This window comes from Salvelinus sp. IW2-2015, linkage group LG18, assembly GCF_002910315.2.
Source record: "Salvelinus sp. IW2-2015 linkage group LG18, ASM291031v2, whole genome shotgun sequence".
In the NCBI taxonomy this organism is placed as follows: Eukaryota; Metazoa; Chordata; class Actinopteri; order Salmoniformes; family Salmonidae; genus Salvelinus; species Salvelinus sp. IW2-2015.
The window spans coordinates 42608846-42636368 of record NC_036858.1 but is presented as its reverse complement, the minus strand read 5'-3'; the positions used below and the strand labels follow the sequence as shown (position 1 = coordinate 42636368).

General features: G+C 42.9%; 1 protein-coding gene across 2 annotated transcripts in view; it reads left to right on the top strand.

The window, feature by feature from the left end:
• The window catches only part of rgs7a (regulator of G protein signaling 7a), a 103426-nt gene that overhangs the window by 37196 nt on the left and 38707 nt on the right, over positions 1–27523 (top strand). For both annotated transcript variants that reach the window (XM_024008689.2, XM_024008690.2), the window contains exon 3: positions 25545–25641. In XM_024008689.2, coding sequence (XP_023864457.1) covers positions 25545–25641 — 97 coding nt within the window. The remainder of the gene's footprint in view (positions 1–25544; positions 25642–27523) is intronic.

Below are 27523 nucleotides of genomic sequence, written 5' to 3'. Positions count from 1 at the left end.
GAACAAGTTCTTACCCACATCAGCTATGGAGAGCGTGATCACACAGTCGTCCGTCGGGCTGGTGCTCTCATGCATGGCTCAGTGTTGCTAGCCTTGAAGTGAGAATAGAAGGTATTTAACGGGACACCACACAGGAAGGTATGACCACTCTGAAGGTATGACCACAAGGTAGAACCATTAGCAATAGACAAAATGCAGATAGGCACAGTATCTGTATCGGCTGGGAATGAGAATGAAAGGTGAAAGGTGCACATTGTTATATTAGCAGAAACTGTTTCTACGTTATTATGTAAAGGTTTGTTTATTCTATATGGATTTGTTGCTACATTTGAAAGTTATCAAAACACTTGGTTTAGAATACATAAATTCAGTAATTCAGTAATCATATGACTCTGTAGGCTACTGACCTATTCAAAGCTTCCTCCGGCATCTCACTGTACATCTGCCTGTAGTTATTGAACTCAACCTGCAGGAGGTTTGTTTGTTGTGATTGAGTGGGGGGAAACAGCAGTGGGCAATATTCTGACAGATGAGTGTGTGTCGGTGGTGGCAAGAACACACCCAAGAAACACCCACATCAAACCACACCCCCGAGCCAACTCACATTTGGCTTCTGTCATGGCCGCCAGCATTTCTCGAGGAGCAAGCCAAAAAAAAGTCAAATCAGCAGGTGCAGTTCCTTTTTAATGGTGAAACTGCCATGTCCGTTTGCAATATTACTACCACAAAGAAGTTACTGCAAACCACAATTGTTTTTATTTATACGTGAGACAGCATTGCAAGTGCGATGGAACAGCAGAATATGTACAGCTTTTTTCTTACAGTGCAGTGCTCCCCATCTCCGCTCTGCTTCTGCTTTGTCAACAAAACAATAACAATGCCATGAGGCAGACAGTGGCACTGCTTCCCCTACTGCGGATTCCATCTTTAATGAGCTTGTAGATGGTCAGCTCTTAACAACTGCACAGAGGGAGAAAAGCTCACGGATTGGCTTAAAGGGATAGTTCACTCAAATTACAAAATGACACATTGGTTTCCTTACCCTGTAAGCAGTCTATGGACACKGTATGACTGGCACTGTTTTTAAATGCTATCATTTGAGCATTTGGGGCACAAATCCTATTCGAGTCATGGTACCAACATAAGCATTTTTTGTGCATCATGTCCAAATCATCCAAAAGTATCTCACATTGTATATAGACTTATTTTTCTACTGTATCATTAACTGTATGTTTGTTTTACTCCATGTGTAACTCTGTGTTGTTGTATGTGTCGAACTGCTTTGCTTTATCTTGGCCAGGTCGCAATTGTAAATGAGAACTTGTTCTCAACTTGCCTACCTAGTTAAATAAAGGTGAAAAAATCTAAAATTGATTTGTGAATAACATAGTCACTTATAGATGTGGTTTGAACATGATTCATGACAAATGCTAATATTGGTACCATGACTTGATTTTCTTTCTCTCCATCTCTTACCTTTTATTTCTTTCACTTTCACTCATGCACCTCTTTCTGGTACCACCTCTTCTCCCCCCTCACTCTCTCTCTCCCTCTTGCTCTCCTTTCTTTCATTCTTTCTACCCCCTCTCTCTCTTACCCCAGTGTAAGTCCAGAGAAAGAGAGAGATTGTATTTAGGTGTTGCGTAGCACAATTATTTTTCCGCCTATATGAAATGTTGATTCGCTCATGAGTAACAGCCTTTTTTGGTAGGAACACTAAACYACCTTTTTTGTTGCAGTTTCATCAAAACTGTTATTCGAGGGTCTTACTTCTGTTCTATGATGTCTTTTTTTAACATGTCAGTCCTCCAACCAAATGGAATAACTAACAGTCAAATTTGAATAAATACTYTATTGCATCATGCCTATGACAATTATATTACACTGAACCAAAATATGAATGCAACATGTAAAGTGTTGGTCCCATGGATCATGAGCTGAAATTAAAGATCCCAGAAATTTTCCAAAAATATTATTTCTCTCAAATTTTGTGAACAAWTTTTTTTACATCCATGTTAGTGAGCATTTCTCCTTTGCCAAGATAATCCATCCACCTGACAGGTGTGGCATATCAAGAAGCTGATTAAACAGCATGATCCTTACACAGGTGCACCTTGTGCTGGGGACAATAAAAGGCCACTCTAAAATGTGTAGTTTTGTCACACATCACAATGCCACAGATGTCTCAAGTTTTGAGGAAGCATGCAATTGGCATGCAGACTGCAGGAATGTCCACCAGAGCTGATGCGAGAGATTTTTATCTTAATTTCTCTACCAAAAAGCKACCTCCAAAGTTGTTTTAGAGAATTTGGCAGTGCACCCAACCAGTCTCACAACCACAGACCTTCGTGTATGGCGTCCTGTGGTCGAGCGGGTTTGCTGATGTCAACTTTGTGAACAGAGTGCCCCATGATGGCGGTGGGGTTATGATAAGGGCAGGCATAAGCTACGGACAACAAACACAAATGCATTTTATTGATGCCAATTTTAATGCACAGAAATACCGTGACGAGATCCTGAGGCCCATTGTGAGGCRGATTTTTTAAAAGGTATCTGTGACCAACAGATGCATATCGGTATGCKCAGTCATGTGTCTGATTTCCTGATTGACCGATGAACTGTAACTCAGTAAAATCTTTGAAATTGTTGCATGTTGAGTTTATGTTTTTGTCCAGTATACTTATTCACCATACAAATTCCAGTGCAGTGTTGAATGCTGTAAAATATTTGAGACCTCAATATGGAAAGTCACATTATTCATGGGCCAGCGGTCACAGCACTTGCAACCCAGCTCACAGCTTCATGCCATTAGTTCAGTTTGGCAGCCCTAGCTCACCTCAACTACATATTCTCCATCCAAGCTCTCTGCTTTGTCTCTGTTCACCCATAGAATGTCTTCCTGTAATATTATTTGTGTTTCGTGTCCGTATATATACCATGGTTTTGATATTGATAATGATGACAATATTATTACTACAAAAGCAAARTACTTTGATAAACTTTCATTTATGTAGGGATTTTCAGTCTCCAGTCTACAATATACAGTGGGGAGAACAAGTATTTGACACACTGACGATTTTGCAGGTTTTCCTACTTACAAAGCATGTAGAGGTCTGTAATTTTTAGCATAGGTACACTTCAACTGTGAGAGACGGAATCTAAAACAAAAATCCAGAAAATCACATTGTATGATTTTTAAGTAATGAATTTGCATTTTATTGCATGACATAAGTATTTGAAACATCAGAAAAGCAGAACTTAATATTTGGTACAGAAACCTTTGTTTGCAATTACAGAGATCATACGTTTCCTGTGTTCTTGACCAGGTTTTGCACACACTGCAGCAGGGATTTTGGCCCACTCCTCCATACAGACCTTCTCCAGATCTTCAGGTTTCGGGGCTGTCGCTGGGCAATACGGACTTTCAGCTCCCTCCAAAGATTTTCTATTGGGTCAGGTCTGGAGACTGGCTAGGCCACTCCAGGACCTTGAGATGCTTCTTACGGAGCACTCCTTAGTTGCCCTGGCTGTGTGTTTCGGGTCGTTGTCATGCTGGAAGACCCAGCCACGACCCATCTTCAATGCTTTTACTGAGGGAAGGAGTTGTTGGCCAAGATCTCGCGATACATGGCCCCATCCATCCTCCCCTCAATACGGTGCAGTCGTCCTGTCCCTTTGCAGAAAGCATCCCCAAAGAATGATGTTTCCACCTCCATGCTTCACGGTTGGGATGGTGTTTCTTGGGGTTGACTCATCCTTCGTTCTTCCTCCAAACACGGCGAGTGGAGTTTAGACCAAAAAGCTCTATTTTTGTCTCATCAGACCACATGACCTTCTCCCATTCCTCCTCTGGATCATCGATGGTCATTGGCAAACTTCAGACGGGCCTGGACATGCGCTGGCATGAGCAGGGGACCTTGCGTGCGCTGCAGGATTTAATCCATGACGGCGTAGTGTGTTACTAATGGTTTTCTTTGAGACTGTGGTCCCAGCTCTCTTCAGTCATTGACCAGGTCCTGCCGTGTAGCTCTGGGCTGATCCTCACCTTCCTCATGATCATTGATGCCCACGAGGTGAGATCTTGCATGGAGCCCCAGACCGAGGGTGATTGACCGTCATCTTGAACTCTTTCCATTTTCTAATATTGCGCCAACAGTTGTTGCTTCTCATCAAGCTGCTTGCCTATTGTCCTGTAGCCCATCCCAGCCTTGTCAGGTCTACAATTTTATCCCTGATGTGCTTACACAGTCTCTGGTCTTGGCCATTGTGGAGAGGTTGGAGTCTGTTTGATTGAGTGTGTGGACAGGTGTCTTTTATACAGGTAACGAGTTCAAACAGGTGCAGTTAATACAGGTAATGAGTGGAGAACAGGAGGGCTTCTTAAAGAAAAACTTACAGGTCTGTGAGAGACGGAATTCTTACTGGTTGGTAGATGATCAAATACTTATGTGATGCAATACAATGCAAATTAATTACTTAAAAATCATACAATGTGATTTTATGGATTTTTGTTTTAGATTCCGTCTCTCACAGTTGAAGTTTACCTATGCTAAAAAATTACAGACCTCTACATGCTTTGTAAGTAGGAAAACCTGCAAAATCGGCAGTGTATCAAATACTTGTTCTCCCCACTGTATACTCAAATCATGCAAGTAAATTCCTGAATAAGTTTGAAGATGCAATCATACTTGCAATGTGATTAAATTAATGAACAACTCTGTTAAAAATGAACCATTATAATTGGAATCAAAATAATTTGTCTTTTCATTCAGTTAACATGGTGCAATTAATTACAGCCTCCCTAGTTAAAGTATATGGCCGTGTGCAACTCTGTATAAATCCCTGGAAATTCTCCTGAAGCTAATGACAGGGGCTCCATTCAGGATGGTTAAACAGTTGCAGAAATGCTATAGGAAGTTTTCAAGATTTCACAAAATGGAACCACCACAGGAAAATGCAAGTCATTCTTCCATGTGACATGTCTTGTCATTATTTGTTTCACATAGTGTTTCAGCCTCCTTGTCTTGGTTATCTACTGATTGGAAAGTGACATTCCAGTGGACTATACTAGTGTGTGGGAAAGTTGTGCTTTTTCACTCTGCTCCACGCTCCACTGGGGTTACTGATGGATAGCATTCCCATGACTACCAGCACTCAGTCAAACGCTATTATCTCAAACACTTCAACAGGATGTCCGACAGATCCCTGGCTAACTGAGGGAGTGAGCAATGTGTCAGGGTTTGTGTGTGTGTGTGTGTGTGTGTGTGTGTTCATTTTGAACGTATTTTCTTTGCATTATTTGAGGTCTGACAACACTGCATCTTTTTTGTTATTTTAACAAGTTGCCATTTTCTGCAAATAAATGCTCTAAATGACAATATTTTTATTTGGAATTTGGGAGAAATGTTGTCAGTAGTTTAAAGAATAAAACAAAAATGTTCATTTTTCCCAAACACATACCTAGAAATAGTAAAACCAGAGAAACTGATAATTTTGCAGTGGTCTCTACATTTTTTACAGAGCTGTATATATATGAATACGTAAACTACATGACCAAAAGTATGTGAATACCTGCTCGTCGAACATCTCATTCCACAATCATGGACATTTTGATTGAAATTTATTTGATTTATTAGGATTCCCATTACCCAACGCCAATTTCAACAGCTAACTGGGGTCCATCGGCATTAATATGGAGTTGGTCCCCCCTTTGCTGCTATAACAGCCTCCACTCTTCTGGGAAGGCTTTTCACTAGAAGTTGGAACATTGCTGCGGGGACTTGCTTCCATTCTGCCGCAAGAGCATTAGTGAGGTCGGGCACTGATGTTAGGCGATTAGGCCTTGCTCGTAGACGGTGTTCCAATTCATTCCAAAGATGTTTGATGGTGTTGAGGTCAGGGCTCTGTGCAGGCCAGTCAAGTTCTTCCACACCAATCTCGACAAACCATTTCTGTATGGACCTCGGATTGTGCATGGGGGCATTGTCATGCTGAAACAGGAAACGGCCTTCCCCAAACTGTTGCCACAAAGTCGGAAGCACAGAATCGTCTAGAATGTCATTGTATGCTGTAGCGTTAAGATTTCCCTTCACTGGAACAAAGGGGCCTAGCCCGAACCATAAAAACAGCCCCAGACCATTATTCCTCCTCCACCAAACTTTACGGTTGGCACTATATATTGGGGCAGGTAGCGTTCTCCTGGTATCTACCAAACTCAGATTAATCCGTCGGGCTGCCAGATGGTAAAGCGTGATTCATACCTACAGTTTGATTGAAGTGGATTTAACAAGTGACATCAACTGGATTCACCTGGTTAGTCTATGTCATGGAATGAGCAGGTGTTCTTAATGTTTTGTATCCTCAGTGTAGATGTATCAATAGTATGTATCAAAAAGCTTGATCTCTATACAGTTGCTTCACAGTTTATGCATTATTTTTCCTGTCAGTATAACATTAGTGGCTGTGTGTCTGTCCAGTCTGACTCTCAGTCCCGTCTCTCTCTCCAGAGACAGGGATGTGGCCTGGAATGCCAATCGGGATCCAGCTGCTTCCAACTCATTGGTATTCGGGAGACAGCGCATTCCCGAGCGTCTGTTGCACGTGTCAAGGAGGTGCTTGGCTGGGCTAGAGATGCTCTCTCTCTCTCTCTCTCTCTCTCTCTCTCCCCCTCTCTCCCTCTCTCCCTCCCCCTCTCCCTCTCTCCCCCTCTCCCTCTCTCCCCCTCTCCCTCATGTTATTAGGATCTAAAAATAGAAGCCATCCCCCCTCTCCCTCCAATCCCAATGCATCTCTGTTTTCCTCTACTACTTCCCTCCTTCTCCTTCTCCTTCTTTGTCTGTTTTGTCTCAGTAAACATGGCTGGTGTTCACAGATAAGACTCTTCACATCTATACCCAGACTATTTAGACTGTAGTTACACACTTGCCCCAATTTGGGTGAAGCCATACTCAGCTAGCACAGTGGATCTGGGCCGATTCCAGCTGAGAGTCGGGACACTCGGCTGAGAGTCAGACTCGGCCTACATCATGTGGCCTGAGTCTGGGCCGTCTTCGGCAGTATTACTTATGACTAGGATGCGGGGATTGAGCTCGGGCCGATTCCGGTGTGAGTTATCTGGCCCACATGTATTACTTGGGGCTCGGGTCGATTGGGGCTACACTCTGGCAGATGATTACATGGGCTGCTTTATATAATTAACATTTCATTATTTATTTATTTTTTCATATTTTCCTCATTGTTTCTGTGATCAAAAAATTCAATCAACATTTAAATACAATTATTTAAGAGTTCTGTGTAGTATTTTAGTATTTTGATACTTTGTGCATGTAACGCTTGTCTAATTCCTCCTCCTCGGAAGAGTAGGGATTGGACCAAAGCGCAGCGTGGGAATTAGACATAATGAATTTATTTAAAAGATAGACGAACACGAAACAACACTTGAGAATTTACAAAATAACAAACGCAGTCAACAGACCTGAACAAACGAACTTACATGACACGAAGAACGCACGAACAGGAAATAGACTACACAAACGAACGAACAAACGAAACAGTCCCGTGTGGTGCACAGACACAAACACGGAAGACAATCACCCACAAACTAACAGTGTCAAACAGCCTACCTATATATGATTCTCAATCAGAGGAAATGAATAACACCTGTCCCTGATTGAGAACCATATAAGGCTAATTAACAATCACACTCCCACATAGAACAAACAACACAGACTGCCCATCCCAACTCACGCCCTGARCAACTAAACACAAACAAAAACAAGAGAAAACAGGTCAGGAACGTGACAGTGCAAGGCAATTGATAAGCATTAAAAACTTTGTGGCTAGAACCTAAGGCGCAGTGGTCTAAGACACTGCATCGCAGTGCAAACTGCGTTGCTACAGATGCTGGTTTGAGACCCGTGCCGGCCGCGCCCGGGAGACCCACGAGGCGACCCACAATTGGCCCAGCATCGTCCAAGTTAGGGGAGGGTTTGGCCGGTCGGGATGTCCTTGTGCCATCGTGCTGTAGCGACTCCTGTGGCGGGCTAGGCGCATGCACGCTGACATGGTCACCAGGTGTATGGAGTTTCCTCCGACATAAAATGTTTTTTTGTGGATGGGTATAATTTGTATTTATTAAATTTACATCAGGCTGCTTCTGGGGGGATTCTGGTAAGATGCCGGCAAAGTCGGCTGCATTCCGGTAGATGGAAACTGCCCGATGTACTTGAGCCGATTCTGGGCAGTCATTCATTTTGATTCCAGGCTGAGTTCGACACCCGATTCCGGACCGATTCAATCAGTTCCGCCCCCCCCAGAAGAGGGCCGCTTCTGGGCCGATTCCTCACTGCTAGCTGGGTATTCATTAAAACCCACTGCTGTGTTACATTTCCTTGTTTCAAATTATCAGCAACTGTTAAAATGCAACCATCTCTGAATCTTTAAACTGGGGTTGATGACCCCCACCCCCCCTCCCCCAAAACTACCAGTAATTTACCAAAGTTAATATAATTTTCTGTAATTTTGATAATAAACAGGTAATCTAGGGCAATCTATGGTAATTTTAGTAATTTATACTTGAATAACTTATTTTTAAAAATTCATATATCGTTTTCATTTTTTATATCTGTGTCCATATTGTCCATGAGTTTCTATTGGATAGACCATATGGTTCAAGAGAAAATATGCTTATTAATGAAAAAGGCATCTAATCAACAATGCCATTCTTTTCAATTAACGCTTTAACTCTTCCAACTGTTGACCTTTCTTCACTACTGCCACCAGTTTGGTGCCAAAACATTTACAACAAAGACATATTGACATAGGAAAATAAATAAAAGTATGTAAACAAATATACAAAGGATAATCCATGCTGAAACCCTCATATTAAACACCAATGATATTCACTAAATTGATGGTTTATATTTAGGATAATGTTTTACAGCTTTGTCATTCATTTTTTWAAATAAATTATATTTGATGATTTTTTTCCTTTCCAGGTGATAAGGCCACACAGAGGGCCATAGATAATTACAGACTCCTGGCGCCGGAGGGTAGGGCTGCCGTCTTATTGGCTCTCAACCAATCATGCTATTTTGTTTGTTTTTTCGCGCTGTTCGTAACTTGTTTTGTACATAATGTTGCTGCTACCGTCTCTTATGACTGAAAAGAGTTTCTGGAGATCAGAACTGACATCAGAAATTACTCACCTCAGATTGGACGAGGAGTTCTTCTTCAATGAGTCGGACGCCAGGGATATATTGCACCCGACCATGTCCCGATCCCCGTGAGATTTGCTGGAGATAAAATGCCATGAAATCCTTGAAAGTTACCAAAATGCTGGTAGTTTACAGGTAAACTTTGAAAGTTAATATACTGTAACTTAACAAAATGTGGAAAAAGTAAATGGGTCTGAATACTATCCGAATGCACTGTACATAGCTAATGCCCCATGCTGCTACATCATTATAAAATGACTTTTGATGAATTGATTGATAGAATACATTGTAGATGAACACGTACAGTAGCAGCAATAATATAAAATACATTTACAGGACAGGCCAGGGTTTATATTTGTTTTGTAAATACCCTTATAAACATGGTCACGGTAGGTATTTTTCTTTTCTCGGATTTCTTAATCATCATTATCTCCTGTGGCTGATTCTTCAACAGTGCAAATCAGCCCGCTTAATTAGTCACTGCAGAAAATGTTGCCTGGATCCCAAAAATATGCAGCTTTTATTTTTACTTTATTTTTTTTATTTTCAGCCGTGTGTTTGAGTGATTAAACCACAGTAGGTGGGCAGCGATATATGCTCTCAGTAGAATTTGTTCCAGCACACGACCAACCTTGGCTTAGTCATTTCGCCCACCGTCCGCCCACTAAGAAACACAGCGAGAGAGATAGGCCTTGCCCCAGGATCTCTATCCCACCATCAACCAGGGAGATAGCCATCCAAACAGTAGAAACAACAACAGAGAGCACAGACCCAGCCAGAGGCATTATACAGACAGCAAGCCAAACAATAGAAAACAACAACACTGAACCTAGACGCAATAATGTACGACAGCGTATAAAGAACAACAGAAAACAATAGAGACAGCATTGGAGTTATAAACAGTGGTTGTAAAGGCAGACTTGGCTATAGAAGCAATTACTATGGTTACAAAAACCCGCATTAGAGTCAGCAAAATTGAGTATTGGGACCGTAACTGAAATAGTAGTGTCAGGAAGAGAAACCACAGAGCCATGATATACCACACCCCTTGACTTTTTCCACATTTTGTTGTGTTACACCCTGAATGTAAAATGTATTGAATGTATTTTTTTTCATCACTGGCCTACACACAATACCCCATAATATCAAAGTGGAATAATGTTTTGCTAAATTTTAACAAATTAATTAAAAAAGAAAATTGGAGTCGGAGCCCAATCCAGATCCAGAAATTTGGCAGTGGCTTCTGATTAAATTCAATTTTCACAGAACCGCTTGTTACAATTTCGATGAGGCTCTCGTTCAGATATCGGTAAGTGGACTGAAGGCAGGGCATGAAAGGGATAACGAATCCATTTGTTTGTGTCATCCGMTTCGGGAAAGTACCTGCGTAATTGTGCACCCAGCTCACTCAGGTGCTTGACTATATCACATTTGACATTGTCCGTAAGCTTGAGTTCATTTGCACACAAAAAATCTTACAATGGTGGAAAGACCTGTGTGTTGTCCAGAGAAGATCTCCAACCTCTTAATCATAGCCTCAATTTTGTCCCACACATTGAAAATAGTTGTGGAGAGTCCCTGTAATCCTAGATTCAGATCATTCAGGCAAGAAAAAACATCACCCAGATAGGCCAGTCGTGTGAGAAACGCGTCATCATGCAAGCGGTGAGACAAGTGAAAATTATGGTCAGTAAAGAAAACTTTAAGCTCCTCTGTCAATAAAAATGTTTTTGTCAATACTGTATGTTGTAAAAGCATTACATGGTCACTGCCCATATCATTGCATAGTGCAGAAAATACACGACAGTTCAGGGGCCTTGCTTTGACAAACTTAACCATTTTCACTGTAGTGTCCAAAACGTCTTTGAAGCCGTCAGGCATTCCCTTGGCAGCAAGAGCCTCTCGGTGGAGGCTGCAGTGTACCCAAGTGGCATCGGGAGCAACTGCTTGATGCGCGTTACCACCACTATGTCTCCCTGTCATGGCTTTTGCGCCAACTGTACAGATACCAACACACCCTGACCACCAAAGTCCATTTGATGTCACAAAGCTGTCCAGTACCTAAAAAATGTATTTCCTGGTTTCCAGTGGCTTGCAGAAGAGGATGTCTTCCTTAATTGACCCCCCATAAACGTAACGGACATATACCAGGAGCTGTGCAAGGCCCGCCACGTCTGTTGACTCATCCAGCTGTAACGCATAGAATTCACTGGCTTGTATGCGATGCAATAATTGTTTCAAAACATCTCCTGCCATGTCACTGATGCGTCGTGAAACAGTCTTGTTTAATGAAGGAATTGTCTGTATAGTTCTTTTGGCCTTTCCCCCCAGCATTGTCCCAGCCATATCCACGACAGCAGGAAGAATTAAGTCCTCTGCAATAGTATGGGGTTTGCCTGTCCTAGCCACTCACCATATAAGGTGCTTCTAGCCCCTTCTTATTAATGGTATCTGTTACTTTTATACATGTCTTACTACTCGAAAGTCGTCTTAATTCTCGCTCAAAATACTGGCATGTTTTGTTTCTAAATGTCTGCGCAAGAGTGAAGGTTTCATTGAGTTGTGAGATAGTACTTTTGCACATATAACACACTGTGGCTAGGGAAAGGCACTACTCCCAATATAAATGAACCCCAAATCGATGTAGTTCTCATCATATTTGGCCTCTTTGATGGTCCAACGTCCCTGTCTGTTGTTCGGTGTTTTCCCGGGTAAGGGGGTAGTATCTCTTTGGCTGCATCAGATTCACAACTGTCAGTGTCCATGCTAGCATGGCTACCAAATGTAGAATTACTGATGCTAGCATTGGATGTGCTCATGGAAGCAGAACAACTTGTGTCGTCGACAGGTGCAGGTGTAGTACTGCTGGTAGTAGCAGTACTACCACTAGAGCTGGTATGTGTCTCTATGGACGCGGGCCTTACTTTTTTTTTAACCATTTATCAATTTTCGAGCAAACGGAATGAGCTACATTTGGCTACATATGGACCGTTAGTGGAATTCCCGCGAGAGAGTAACGGTTAATATGATTGGATGTTAATTATTTGACTAGGCTACCTCTATTTGACATTGTGTTGTTATTTCGCTGAACACTAGATGGTTGAATTTTATATTTGGCAGTGAAACAAGGGTATTCAAGTGAGAGAAAAAACGCACCCAAATGTATAGCCCCGTTGGGAAAATATAAATGGACTGTTTGAAAATGTGGAGAACGATAAAAAAAAAAAGTGAATCGCATTTTTATTTGGCGTACCCCCGGCGGCATTGCGCATACTTTTGGGAATACCTGCTATAGAGGATGACAATATTCCAAATCCTGCATCCTGTTTGCAATAAGGCACTGAAATAATACAGCTACAAATGTGGCAAAGCAATGAACTTTTTTTGTCTTGAATACAAAGTGTTATGTTTGGGGAAAAGCCAATACAACACATTGATTTGTACCACTCTTCATTTTTTCAAGCATAGTGGTGACTGCATCATGTTATGGGTATGCTTGTAATCGTTAAGGACTGGGGAGTTTTTCAGGATAAAAAATAAATGGAATGGAGCTAAGCACAGGCAAAATCCTAAAAGAAAACCTGGTTCAGTCTGCTTTCCACCGGACACTGGGAGATGAATTCACCTTTCGGCAGGACAATAGCCTAAAACACAAGGCCAAATCTACACTGGAGTTGCTTTCCAAGAAGACASTAAATGTTCCTGAGTGGCCGAATTACAGTTTTGACTTACATCTGGTTGAAAATCTATGGTTGTCTAGCAAGTTTGAAGAATTTTTAAAAGAATAATGGGTAAATATTGTACAATCCAGGTGTGCAAAGCTCTTTGATACTTACCCAGAAAGACTCACAGCTATAATTGCTGTCAAAGGGGATTCTAACATGTATTAACTCAGGGGTGTGAATACTTATGTAAATTACATTTTCTGTATTTAATTTTCAATAAATTTGGCCAAAAATGTTAAAACATGTTTTCACTTTGTCATTATGGGGTATTGTGTGTAGATGGGTGATAAAAAAAAGTATTTAATACATTTTGAATTCAGGCTGTAACACAACAAAATGTGGAATAAGTCAAGGGGTATGAATACTTTCTGAAGGCAGTGTATCTCGCCTGTGAACTGTGTTAACCCCAAAAAATGTCAAATGAGGATAAATGCTGCCGTTTTTCTAGGCAGCAGGCTTACCTCTCATCCATGCGCCACAGCTCAGCTTCCAATACATGGAATTCCCTGGGGACGGGTGAGAGAGAATTCAACATTTCCCTGTAGGTATTCAGACATTTGGCTTATTCCCTCTGGACTCTTAGATCAACCACATCTTGTGAGCTTTGTTAGTAGCCCCAGGGAGTCTCCTCTCTCACTCTCTCTCCTCTCTCTGTGTCTCTCTCTCTGTGTCTCTGAAAGCTCATACATAGGAGAGATGTGAAAATGGGGGCAACATGTTCCAAATGCTTGCCTTTGATGAAAATACACTGGTTTGACAATTCAAAGAGATGGGTGATTGGCTGAGGTGGAGGGTGAACAATCTCTAACAACTTACATCTATCTATCTATACCTCTACTCACATAAAAAATAACCCAGCATTACTTTCATATTATTCTCTCATCTCAATTTACTTTAGCATGGCTAATACACTGTGTTTGATTAGATCAGTTAAAGTTGCCAACAGATCCTCAGTGATACTTCTGGGAAAYCTTCAAAGCCAAATAGGAACGTTGGTGTCAGTCTGTCGACAACCATCTGGAGCACAAGCTAAATGGAATACAGAAAGTGAGAATGCCATCTGTCAAAACCCTCGTAGAAATCACAATAATATATTATTAACTGTGAACTGGGGTAGAACTTTCAAATCAAAATCAAAGGTTATTGTTTATTGTGGCAGGTGAAGCAAAATGTTTCTAGCTCTCTCACCCTGTTGCACATTTTAAGCCAACTTTTCAGGGTGTTGTGTGAGTTCATGTTGTCAGTTAAAATGTAATTATTTCTCAGCCAGAGGGGAAATGTTGTGTCCAATGAAGGAGAGTTACAAAAAGAGACAAAAAAAGAAAAGAAAGATAGGAAAGAAAGATTATTTTGAATTGCTGAATTGCTTTGCCGTATGGGTTGGAAGGTACTACACTACAATACCAAAACCATGTGGACACTTGCTCGAACATTTCATTCCACAATTATGGGCATTAATAAGTAGTTGGTCCCCCCTTTGCTACTATAACAGCCTCCACTCTTCTGAGAAGGCTTTCCACTAGATCGTGGAACATTGCTGCGGGGAGTTGCTTCCATTCAGCCACAAGAGCATTAGTGAGGTTGGCACTGATGTTAGGTCTGGCTTGCAGTCGGCGTTCCAATTCATCCCTAGCCTGAATCATGAAAAACAGCCACGTACCATTATTCCTCCTCCACCAAACTTTACAGTTGGCATGCATTGGAGCAGGTAGCATTCTCCTGGCATCCGCCAAACCCAGATTCGTCCGTCGGACTGCCAGATGGTGAAGCGTGATTCATCACTCCAGAGTATGCGTTTCCACTGATCCAAAGTCCAATGGCGGCGAGCTTTACACCTTGCCAGCTGATGATTGGCATTGCGTATGGTGATCTTAGGCTTGTTTGGAACTGGGTAGTGAGTGGTGCAACTGAGGACAGATGATTTTTACACGCTATGCGCATCAGCACTCGGTGGTCCCGTTCTGTGACCTTGTCTGGCTTACCACTTCGCAGCTGAGCCGTTGCTGCTCCTAGACATTTCCACTTCACAATAACAGCTCTAGCAGGTCAGAAATTTGATGAACTGACTTGTTAGAAAGGTGGCATCCTATGACGGTGCCACGTTGAAAGTCACTGAGTTCTTCAGTAAGGCCATTCTACTGCCAATGTTTGTCTATGGAGATTGGATGGCTGTGTGCCCAATTTAATACACCTGTCAGCAACGGGTGTGGCTGAAATAGCCAAATCCACTAATTTGAAGGTGTGTCCATATACTTTTGTATGGGTAGTGTATATGTTCATTTAACACTGGACCATTGTTACTCTAACTTCCGGGATGCATACAAGGCCCTCCCTCGCCCTCCTTTCGGCAAATCTGACCATGACTCCATTTTGCTCCTCCCTTCCTATAGGCAGAAACTCAAACAGGAAGCACAGGTGTAAAGGACAGTTTAATGCTGGTCTGACCAATCAGAACCCACACTTCAAGATTGGGTTGATCATGCAGACTGGGATATGTTCTGGGTAGCTTCTGAGAATAATATGGACGTGTTCACCGAGACGGTCACTGAGTTTATCAAGAAGTGTATAGGAGTTCCTCTGTCCAGTGTCTGTGTGCTTTTGCCAATCTTAATCTTTTCTTTTTATTGGCCAGTCTGAGATATGGCTTTTTCTTTGCAACTCTGCCTAGAAGGCCAGCATCCCGGAGTTGCCTCTTCACTGTTCACGTTGAGACTGGTGTTTTGCGTGTACTTTTTAATGAAGCAGCCAGTTGAGGACTTGTGAGGCGTCTGTTTCTCAAACTAGACACTCTAATGTACTTGTCCTCTTGCTCAGTTGTGCACCGGGGGCTCCCTCTCCTCGTTCTATTCTGGTTAGAGACAGTTTGCGCTGTTCTGTGAAGGGAGTAGTACACAGTGTTGTACCAGATCTTCAGTTTCTTGGCAATTTCTTGCATGCAATAGCCTTTATTTCTCAGAACAAGAATAGACTGACGAGTTTCAGAAGAAAGTTATTTGTTTCTGGCCATTTTGAGCCTGTAATCAAACCCGCAAATGCTGATGATACTCAACTATTCTAAAGAAGGCCCGTTTTATTGCTTCTTTAACAACAGTTTTCAGCTGTGCTAACATATTTACAAAAGGGTTTTCTAGTGATCAATTAGCCTTTTAAAATGATAAACTTGGATTAGCTAACACAACGTGCCATTGGAACACAGGAGTGATGGTTGCTGATAATGGGCCTCTGTACGCCTATGTAGATATTCCATWAAAAATCAGCCATTTCCAGCTGCAATAGTAATTTACAACATTAACAATGTCTGTCTGCACTGTATTTCTGATCAATTTGATGTAATTTTATTGAACAAGAAATGTGCTTTTCTTTAAAAAACAAGGACATTTCTAAGTGACCCTAAACTTTTGAATGGTAGTGTATATACTTTAATCTATACTATCTATTGCATCTTAGCCTATGCCGCTCTGACATTGCTCATCCATATATTTAGATATTCTTATTCCAATTTACTTAGATTTGTGTGTATTAGGTATTTGTTGTGGAATTCTTAGATATTACTTATTAGATATTGCTGCACTGTCGGAACTAGAAGCACAAGCATTTCACTGCACTCGCAATAACATCTGCTAACCATGTATATGTGACCAATACAAATTTGATTTGATTTTGACAATATTATGATCAAAGTAGTTGATTTTTTTTTTTAAATATAGACTCAGCAAAAAAAACATCCTCTCACTGTCAACTGCATGTATTTTCAGCAAACTTAACATGTGTAAATATTTGTATGAACATAACAAAATTCAACAACTGAGACATAAACTGAACAAGTTCCACAGACATGTGACTTACAGAAATTGAATAATTTGTCCCTGAACAAAGGGGGGGTCAAAATCAAAAGTAACATTCAGTATCTGGTGTGGCCACCAGCTGCATTAAGTACTACAGTGCATCTCCTCCTCATGGACTGCACCAGATTTGCCAGTTCTTGCTGTGAGATGTTACCCCACTCTTCCACCAAGGCACCTGCAAGTTCCCGGACATTTCTGGGGGGAATGGCCCTAGCCCTCAACCTCCGATCCAACAGGTACCAGACGTGCTCAATGGGATTGAGATCCGGGCTCTTCGCTGGCCATGGCAGAACACTGACATTCCTGTCTTGCAGGAAATCCTGCACAGAACGAGCAGTATGGCTGGTGGCATTGTCATGGCTGGTGGCATTGTCAGGATGAGCCTGCAGAAAGGGTACCACATGAGGGAGGAGGATGTCTTCTCTGTAACACACAGCGTTGAGATTGCCTGCAATGACAACAAGCTCAGTCCGATGATGCTGTGACACACCGCCGCAGACCATGACGGACCCTCCACCTCCAAATTGATCCCGCTCCAGAGTACAGGCCTCGGTGTAACGCTCATTCCCTCAACAATAAACGCAAATCCAACCATCACCCCTGGTGAGACAAAACCACGACTCGTCAGTGAAGAGCACTTTTTGCCAGTCCTGTCTGGTCCAGCGACGYTGGGTTTGTGCCCATAGGCAACATTGTTGCCGGTGATGTCTGGTGAGGACCTGCCTTACAACAGGCCTAAAGCCCTCAGTCCAGCCTCTCTCAGCCTATTGCAGACAGTCTGAGCACTGATGGAGGGTTTGTGCGTTCCTGGTGTAACTCAGGCAGTTGTTGTTGCCATCCTGTACCTGTTCTGCAGGTGTGATGTTGGGATGTACTGATCCTGTGCAGGTGTTGTTACACGTGGTCTGCCACTGCGAGGACGATCAGCTGTCTGTCCTGTCTCCCTGTAGCGCTGTCTTAGGCGTCTCACAGTACGGACCTTGCAATTTATTGTCCTGGCCACATCCGCAGTCCTCATGCCTCCTTGCAGCATGCCTAAGACATGTTCACGCAGATGTGCAGGGACCCTGGGCATCTTTCTTTTGGTGTTTTTTAGAGTCAGTAGAAAGACCTCTTTAATGTCCTAAGTTTTCATAACTGTGACCTTAATTGCCTACCGTCTGTAAGCTGTTAGTGTCTTAACAACCGTTCCACAGGTGCATGTTCATTAATTGTTTATGGTTCATTGAACAAGCATGGGAAACAGTGTTTAAACCCTTTACAATGAAGATCTGTGAAGTTATTTGGATTTTTACAAATTATCTTTGAAAGACAGGGTCCTGAAAAAGGGACGTTTCTTATTTTGCTGAGTTTATATAATTCATAATTTGGGGTTTGATATGATGTCTCTCCCRAAAACAGTGAGCTCATACCACTGTCTGACTGTTCTCTCAGAGAAGGACAGCTTCAAGCCTGATATGCTTGAAAGTGAATTATCCTGTTAAAATGAGGAGAAAATGGTTGCTTGGTTAAAATGTGGGGGACAGATTCACTTAAACTTTGATGAATAGAAAGGAATTTTATGAAAACCAAACAAGCTAATATTGCATGATTATCATGAAAGCTGTGCTTAAAGTATTAAAACACCTCTATAACACTGGCTAGTAAATGTATAATTTATTTCTCCATATATTTTACACTATATGAGCTTGAATGTTTATTTTAAAGGGCACAGTCTTGGATGGATTTAGCTATAGCCACCAAATCAGATATTTGTTCTATTCATATTTAACTCTATTCTTTAGATCTATTCATATGGCCTGTACATTTGAATGAGGATCACAAACAACCCTATGTTCTGTTTTGCCAGTGAAGATGTGACTTTCTTCTTCTTCTTTCCGTAAGGCAGGGCCCCCCAACTGGCAGCCCGTGGTAGCTTTTCTGAGCAAAAAAATACTACTTGTTTAATTTGTTTCTTACATTTTTGGGACATTAAAGACCGTAAAAACACCAGAAAATCATCTCCAAGTGATTTTAATTTGAAAGTATGTTCCAAAGTATTCCCACGCATAATAGAGAGAGATATATGTGACATTATARAAATGTCAGCAAGGTTTGAAACTATTATGTTTTAGTCAAATATTATATCTGTTTGGGCTTCTTGCAGACAATTTGCAGTCTACAAATTATTTGTAATCATGTTCCGGCCCCCTGACCATCCGCATAAGAAAAAAATCGTCCCACGGCTGAATCTAGTTGATGATCCCTGCCCTAAGGTATGGTGAGAATTGTTTTTGGAATGAGTCAATACACAAATGCATCATACTGTTCAATATTGTGTTTACTATTGCTTGTCAAAATACTGTGTTCTAAATCATAACAACACTAATTTTGCCAAAGTATTATGAACAATCCTCTGTTTCTGAATGCAGTGGATGATTTAAAAATGTTACGGGAAGAAGAAGTCTACTTGACCAACTCCCACTCAAATCTGCATTACATCTGCCTGTATGCTCCATAATGTGGGGTGTACTATGTGGTACTCCAAAATGTTATATTTCTATAGTGTGTAAGGTGTCGGTCTCTGTGTGGAGTGTTTGTGGGATCTCTAGCTGTGTGAAATTCTATACGCTTGTGTGAGGTACCGATGTGTGGTCTCCCAAACCTGCTCSCTCCGTCGAAACCACTCATCGACGGCAGGCACAGTTCCGGGCTCTGTCTCCCATGGGAACGCGGGGGGTATCCGAGGACACACACTTGAAAAGGAGTGAGATGGAGTGAGGTTTGCACCAGGGAGTTCTGTGCGTATTCGGCACAGGCTAGATAGCGACGCAGCTCGTGTGGTTGGTGGGTGCAGTGTTGGCGAAGGTACTTCCCTATTTCCTGATTCAGGCGTTCCGTCTGCCCATCGGTTTGGGGATGGTATCCAGAGGATAGGCTGATGGAGACCCCCAGTCGGTCAAGGAAGGCTCACCACACCTTGGAGACGAACTGGGGTCCCCGATCCGAAACGATGTCTTTCGGGATCCCATACAGACGAAACACATGTTGGAACATGCACTCGGCCATTTCCATGCATTAGGTAGATGCGGAAGGGGGATGAGTCGGCACATCTTGGAGAAGCGGTCCACTACAACTAAAATAGTTGTGAAGCCCGAATAGTCCGGCAGATCCGTGAGGAAATCCATGGCGATGTGGGACAATGGTCTGTGTGGTGTAGGTAAAGGCTCAAGCTTACCGGTAGGTAGTTGGCGAGGGCTCCTTGCCCAAGCACAGACGGGACAGGAAAGAATGTAATCTCAGGTGTCTTCTGTTAGGGATGACCACCAGAACTCGCGTGTCAGTACTCCATGGTCCGGGTGATTACGGGATGGCCAGAACTCAGCGAGGTATGGCACCACTGCATTAGTTGGGGTCTGACGGATGCAGGAACGTAGGTCTTGCCTGCAGGGGTGTCAGGGGGTGCTGGGTCGTGGCATAGGGCCACTTGGACGGCTGCTTGGATTGCCCACTGGATGGGTCCCACGACACAAGCCGGAGACAGAATGGGCTCAGGAGCTGGCTTAGAGGAAGGGYGTCAAATAGACGGGATAAGGAATCAGCCTTCACATTTTTCTTTCCAGACAGATAGGTGACGGTGAAMGTGAAGCTATCGAAGAGTGGCGCCACTCTTCGATAGCCAGCTTAATAGTGAGGAGCTCTCGGGTTCCCGACATCATAGTTCCTCTCAGCGGGTGACCTTGGAAAAGAAGCCACATGGGTGTAATTTGGGAGGTGTCCCAAACCGCTGAGAGAGAACCGCTCCCACGCCGACCTCGGTTGCATCCACGTCCAGAACAAAAGGAAGGGTAGGATCTGGTGGAGGGGTTGTGGTCACCCCTTCGTGGGGGGCGAATCGGACAGCTATTGAGTAGGTGGGGGGCGCGGCCGAGTTGCATGGGTTCGGGGCTATTGGACCGTGGTGGAAGAGAGAAGGGCGTGGAAGACTRGCAGGCCATGGGCGACTGTATAGGTCTGCGGTCCACCAGTAGGTTACTAATGGATATGGACATCTGGGTATATTGGTTTAGGTTTGTTAAATCTCCTCTGCAGGCCAGTTCGGGTTTGCAACTCCCGATTAAGACCCTTCCGGTAGACTGTAAGGAGAGCTGGTTCACTCCATCCACTGCCGGTTGCCATGTTACGGAACTCAAGGGCATACTCAGTGGTGAAGCGACGGCCCTGTCGCAGCTCACATAACAGATCCCCGGTGTGACGACCTGAAACTGAGTAGTCGAACACCTCATTGAAGAGGGCGTGGAAACGTGATTCAGAGGACAGATCAGAACTTTGAGCGGCCTACGTGGCTGTGACCCAATCCAGAGCTTTGCCTGTGAGTAGGGAGATGATTGTAACGATTTTCGTCGTCGGATGAAGAGTAGTCGGACCAAAGCGCAGCGTGGTAAGTGTTCATGTTATATTTTTATTAAAACAGAACACTAAACAAAAATAACAAAGAGAATGAACGAAAACGAAACAGTCCTGAAAGGTGCAGCAACACAAAACAGAAAACAACTACCCACAAAACACAGGTGGGAAAAGGCTACCTAAGTATGGTTCTCAATCAGAGACAACGATAGACAGCTGCCTCTGATTGAGAACCACACCCGGCCAAACACATAGAAATAGAGAACATAGAACAAAAACATAGAATGCCCACCCCAACTCACGCCCTGACCAACCAAAATATATACATAAAAAGGATCTCTAAGGTCAGGGCGTGACAATGACGAAGTCCACCCTGTGTTTGTCAGAGGTGAAGTCAGCGGGGTGATGGTCAATGTACAGGTTACACTGCATGAGAAATCCTTGACATTTCCCTAGGGAGCCGTCATATTTATTAGGCATGGATATGGGGGGWGATGAACGAGAGGAGGCTGTGGCACTTGATGTTGGTGAAGCAGGAATGGACTGGCGAAYGAGGTCGCAGAGTTCATCGATTTGTTCCTCCTGTCGGGCCAGACGTAGCTGCAGCTCCGCTGAATCTATCTGTCGTTTTTGGTGAGGTATTCTGTAATGAACACAAGGGGAGACAGAGAGCTGGTTTCAAGCGCAGGGCGCAGCAGGTGTTAATTGAAAAGAACCATAGGAGGAGGCAGGTAGCTGGGTCCAGGGGCAGGTTGAAGGTCATACACAGGGGGTCCAAAAGGGCAACAGTACAAGCAGGGAAAAGGCTAGTAACGTAGTCCGGGGGATCAGGCAATAGGTAGATAACAGGAAATCCGATAAAGTACAGGCAGGGAATAGGCAAAAGGCGCCGTTAGTGAGGCAGGAAAAAACTATCATGGGAAAAACAGAGCTCTGAAAGACGTGTGGTACAAAACAAACAATACCTCACAGTGATGGGGTGCAAAGAACTGAACTAAATAGTGTGTGATAATGACACAGGTGTGTGAACAGGTTATTAGAATTCAGGTGATTGGGATCTGGAGAGTGAGCTGCGTTCAGGGGATCTAGGTGTTTGAGAGTGTGAGCTGGAAAGTGGGCTGGAAAGTGAGCTGCGTTCAGGGGATCTACGTGTTTGAGGGTGTGAGTTGGAAGCAGACGTTACAATATTTAATAAATCACTGTTCAGAAAACATACCATCTGCTGTAGAAAGGCAGCAGGATCTAGTTATAGTCTGTCTAAGAGACAAACACTTCTTCTTCATGACATGTACACGCATGAATATCTTAAATTCAAAATATTCAGGCTGATGGCGTTTTACACTGAGTGGGAGGGAGAGACAGTGTTAAGTATCGATCATCACTCTGTTATCCTGCTGGTTAGCTCAGTGAATTACGTAACTAAGTTCTAAAAAGTGTCAGCCAATGTGATGTCAATCTGCCAGCTGTCATTTAGCTATGGCTGATCTATTGGCAATCTGGAATGCTGTCTTTGACCTAAGGATATCTGTTTGTCATAGTGACAGTGCTTTGTTCGACTACTCAAAATGATCTGATGAGAGCTGTCCATCACTGCTCTCAATCCTCTGTCTGGCACCAATTTCACCTGTTAAGTGGGGAGGACATACATATTTATACATCTGATCTCATGTTAGATAGGCATCTCTGTAACCCCATACTCTGCCTACAGCTCTTTATGTTCTATGTCCGTGTTCTATCAGTCCATTCAAACCAATTACTCATAGGTTTTGGCTTCAGTGTACTTGAAATAGGGCAAACTCTTTTTGTAAGATGCTGGTCCCATTTTCAAAAAAATATTTAATGGATTTTTAGGCCTTGTATGTTGATTATTATTGATTACAGTGGAGTCTGCTTCCACTGTTCATATTCAATTACACTGCTCAAAAAAATAAAGGGAACACTTAAACAACACAATGTAACTCCAAGTCAATCACACTTCTGTGAAATCAAACTGTCCACTTAGGAAGCAACACTGATTAACAATACATTTCACATGCTGTTGTGCAAATGGAATAGACAAAAGGTGGAAATTATGGCAATTAGCAAGACACCCCCAAAAAAGGAGTGATTCTGCAGGTGGTGACCACAGACCACTTCTCAGTTCCTATGCTTCCTGGCTGATGTTTTGGTCACTTTTGAATGCTGGCGGTGCTCTCACTCTAGTGGTAGCATGAGACGGAGTCTACAACCCACACAAGTGGCTCAGGTAGTGCAGTTCATCCAGGATGGCACATCAATGCGAGCTGTGGTAAAAAGGTTTGCTGTGTCTGTCAGCGTAGTGTCCAGAGCATGGAGGCGCTACCAGGAGACAGGCCAGTACATCAGGAGACGTGGAGGAGGCCGTAGGAGGGCAACAACCCAGCAGCAGGACCGCTACCTCCGCCTTTGTGCAAGGAGGTAGCAATAAACCTTAATGGTTCCCAATTACTATCCAATATGATACAGTATATGGGCAGTGCATTGTAGTCTATGGAGAAGAAATAGAGCAGCAGTCCTTGCATTGTGTGTGTATGTGTCACATTGTTAGCCTGTATTTATTCATGCCACAGGGCTGGTTTGAGATATCTCTTGGCATCCATCCGTGAAGGCTGACAAATTCGGGCCATGCTCTGCTCCACTCCGTCCTGTCTGTTCCTGGAAATAGGGCCATCTGCCAGGGCAGCTGAGCCATGGTGCAGAGCAGTGCTCCTGTCTTGGAGAGTTGTAATGCAGATCTGTCTTTCTGTGGCATGTCTGTTTTGAGCCAGGTTGTCATGTCCAAACACACCAAGACAGTCGTGAAGAGGGCACAACAAAGCCTATTCTCCCTCAGGAAACTAAAAAGATTTGGCATGGGTCCTCAGATCCTCAAAAGGTTCAACAGATGCATCATTGAGAGCATCCTGACTGGTTGCATCACTTTCTGGTACGGCAACTGCTCGGCCTCCGACTGCAAGGCACTACAGAGGGTAGTGTGCACGGCCCAGTACATCACTGGGGCTAAGCTGCCTGCCATCCAGGACCTCTACACCAGGCGGTGTCAGAGGAAGGCAATAAAAATGGTCAAAGACTCCAGCCACCCCCAGTCATAGACTGTTCTCTCTTTTACCGCATGGCAAGCGGTACTGGAGTGCCAAGTCTAGGACCAAAAGGTTTCTCAACAGTTTTTACCCCCAAGCCATAAGACTCCTGAACAGGTAATCAAATGGCTACCCGGACTATTTGCATTGTGTGCCTCCCCCCTAACCCCTCTTTTACACTGCTGCTACTCTCTGTGTATCATATATGCATAGTCACTTTAACTATACATTCATGTACGTACTACCTCAATTAGCCCGACCAATCTGTCACGATCGTCGTATGGTGGAAGAGAGGAGGACCAAAGCGCAGCGTGGTTAGAATACATTCTTCTCGTTTAATGACACGAAACGAAGAACACTTTACAAACTAAACAACAAACCGACGAACGTGAAGCTATATAAACAATGTGCTAACATGCAACATAGACATAGACAATAACCCACAAAATACCCAATGAATATGGCTGCCTAAATATGGTTCCCAATCAGAGACAATGATCAACAGCTGCCTCTAATTGAGAATCAATCTAGGCAGCCATAGACATACAAACACCTATACTAGACACTGCCCCATAAACATACAAAACCCCTAGACAATACAAAACACATACATCCCCCATGTCACARCCTGACCTAACTAAAATAATAAAGAAAACAAAGATAACTAAGGCCAGGGCGTGACACAACCGGTGCCCCCGCACATTGGCTACCCGGACTATCTGCATTGTGTCCCACCACCCACCCATCGCTACTGTTCTTTTTCACTGTCTTTTTTAACTGTTTTTATTTCTTTACTCATCTAATACCTTTTTTTTTTTTTTACTTACAAATTGCACTGTTGGTTAGAGCCTGTAAGTAAGCATTTCACTGTAAGGTCTACACCTGTTGTATTCGGGGCGCACGCGGCAAATACACTTTGATTTGATGTCACATTTCTTTTAGGTTTTAGCTCAAAGGTGTGATTTTATTCATCACCGTTTTTGTGACATTTTGTTCTGTCCTGTTTGTTTTAAGACACGTAGGATGGGGAAACATTAGGCAGAAACTTTGCTGTAAGAGTTGATAAACTCAATTAGCACTAATCCAATAACATAGACTGACATTGATATGAGAAGTGTCTCTGCTGCAAATATCCAACCCAGATCTGTGTCACAGAGGCCATTCAGGACTCAGTAAGACACCACTCCCTCTTTTTCAGCCTCTTTCCTCAGTCTCTCCTCCAGACAATAATAATCCTATGTTATCTTAAATAATGTCTTCTCTCATTTCTTCCAGATGGAGGACGTAATAGCGCACATGCAGGATGAGAAGAATGGAATTCCTATCCGCACTGTGAAAAGTTTTTTATCCAAGATTCCAAGTGTTTTTTCAGGTAAAAGTCTTGATTTAACTAGCTTTTGTGCAAATACATGGAGTATACCAAACATTAGGAACACCTTGAGTTGCATGGTGGACCATTCTTGATACACAAGGGAAGCTGTTGAGGTTGAATAATCCAGCAGCGCTGCAGTTCTTGACACAAACCGGTGCACATGGCACCTACTACCATACCCTGTTCAAGGGCACTTCGATTGTCTTATCCCATTCACCCTCTGAATGGCACACATACACATCCATGTCTCACTTGTCTCAAGGCTTAAAAGTCCTTTAACCTGTCTCCTCCCCGTCATCTACACTGATTGAAGTGGCTTTAACAAGTGACATCAATAAGGGATCATAGCTTTCACCTGGACTCACCTAGTCAGTCGATGTCATAGAAAGAGCAGGTGTTCTTAATGTTTTGTATACTCAGTGCATATTGAAATGGTAATGCCAGGTAATAAGGACTTTTGGATTCTGACTGACTTGGAGAGCCGTCGGTGGTTCTGAAAAGTCATTTACGTAAACCAGAGAGTAGACAGAATAATGTTGCAGGGAACTGTCCAGAGTTCTGAAAAGGTTGAGCAACAAAAACTAAAAACTAAAAACAATGCTTATGGAAATTTGAAAGGCTAGATAGCATTATAAATGTGGCTTGTTCTCTATAACACCTTATGCAAAAGTGGTATGCTTATTCCCTTTGCAGTACTGCAAACAACAGATATGATCTGGAATCGGCCAGGGTGTCTCTTAGTTGTCATTATTCATTATACAACGGGTGGGTCTAATCCTGAATGCTGATTGGTTGAAAGCGCATTCCAGCCGGTGTCTATTTCACAAGTTACCACCGGCTAAATCTATGACGTTAAAATGCTTATTTACTTTGTCAATCTGACTGCGCAATCCACTGTCTCATCAACCCAGGCAGGCTGAGATCAAGTTATAAACTTGATCTCCACTATAAAAAGCATCGAGACATTATCTCACATTTCTTTCAGAATAACATTTAGTTTTCAACAGCGGAGATTTGTATAAACTTTGTTGTCTGGCTCTCCGACATTTGTAACATTGTTTCAATATTCAAATTCGATCTCCAAGTGTCCCATTGTAATGCACGTGTAGGAGTCGGATGTCGGGATGAGACAGAGAAGCAGGCAGTGTTTCTCAGCCAGTCGAAATCATGAATAAGCTGGCATCATTTTTATGGATATATACAAAGAAATGTCAATTGAAAAAGTGTCAAACGAAACACGTGCAGCTAGTTTGCAGTCCTTCCGGCGTCAGTTTGAATTTATTGTGTTAGCTGTGTTGTTGGCTAGCTCCTCTGAACAACACTGTCCTAATGAGAGAGCACATTCTCTATGCCAGGCGAAATCGTGCCTCATTAGCTCATTGTTATGGATGGATCCAAATAAATGTCACTAGAAAACAAATGCAGCTACTCTTGTTATTCTGTCTGCACTGTTTGACGTGACTAAGTTAGCCGTAGTTGGCTAGCAAGGAAAAAGAACGTTGCCAGCCAGAATGGCAATGGAACATTTAGAATGAACAACTAAGTCGCGTCAATAGATACAGAACAAAAAGACTGAATGACTGAGTCGCGTCTCTGGCAAACAAACAAATAGAACTAACAACCAGCCGGCTTGGGTAGCAAACCTAGATTTGTTTCGGGAATATATCTTGTGGAAGGATGAAATAGTATGAATTAATTCATAAAAATAATGTTTTTAATGAACATCTGTCAATCATTATTTGAATATGTTGGTAACCCGTTGTAACAAAATGATAATGCCCTCAAAGGCGGTGTTTGGAGGATATATTGGCACGGTTTGGCGGCCCTCGACTTCATCTCAGGCCTAACAACACCCGTGCCAATATATCCTCCAAACACCGGC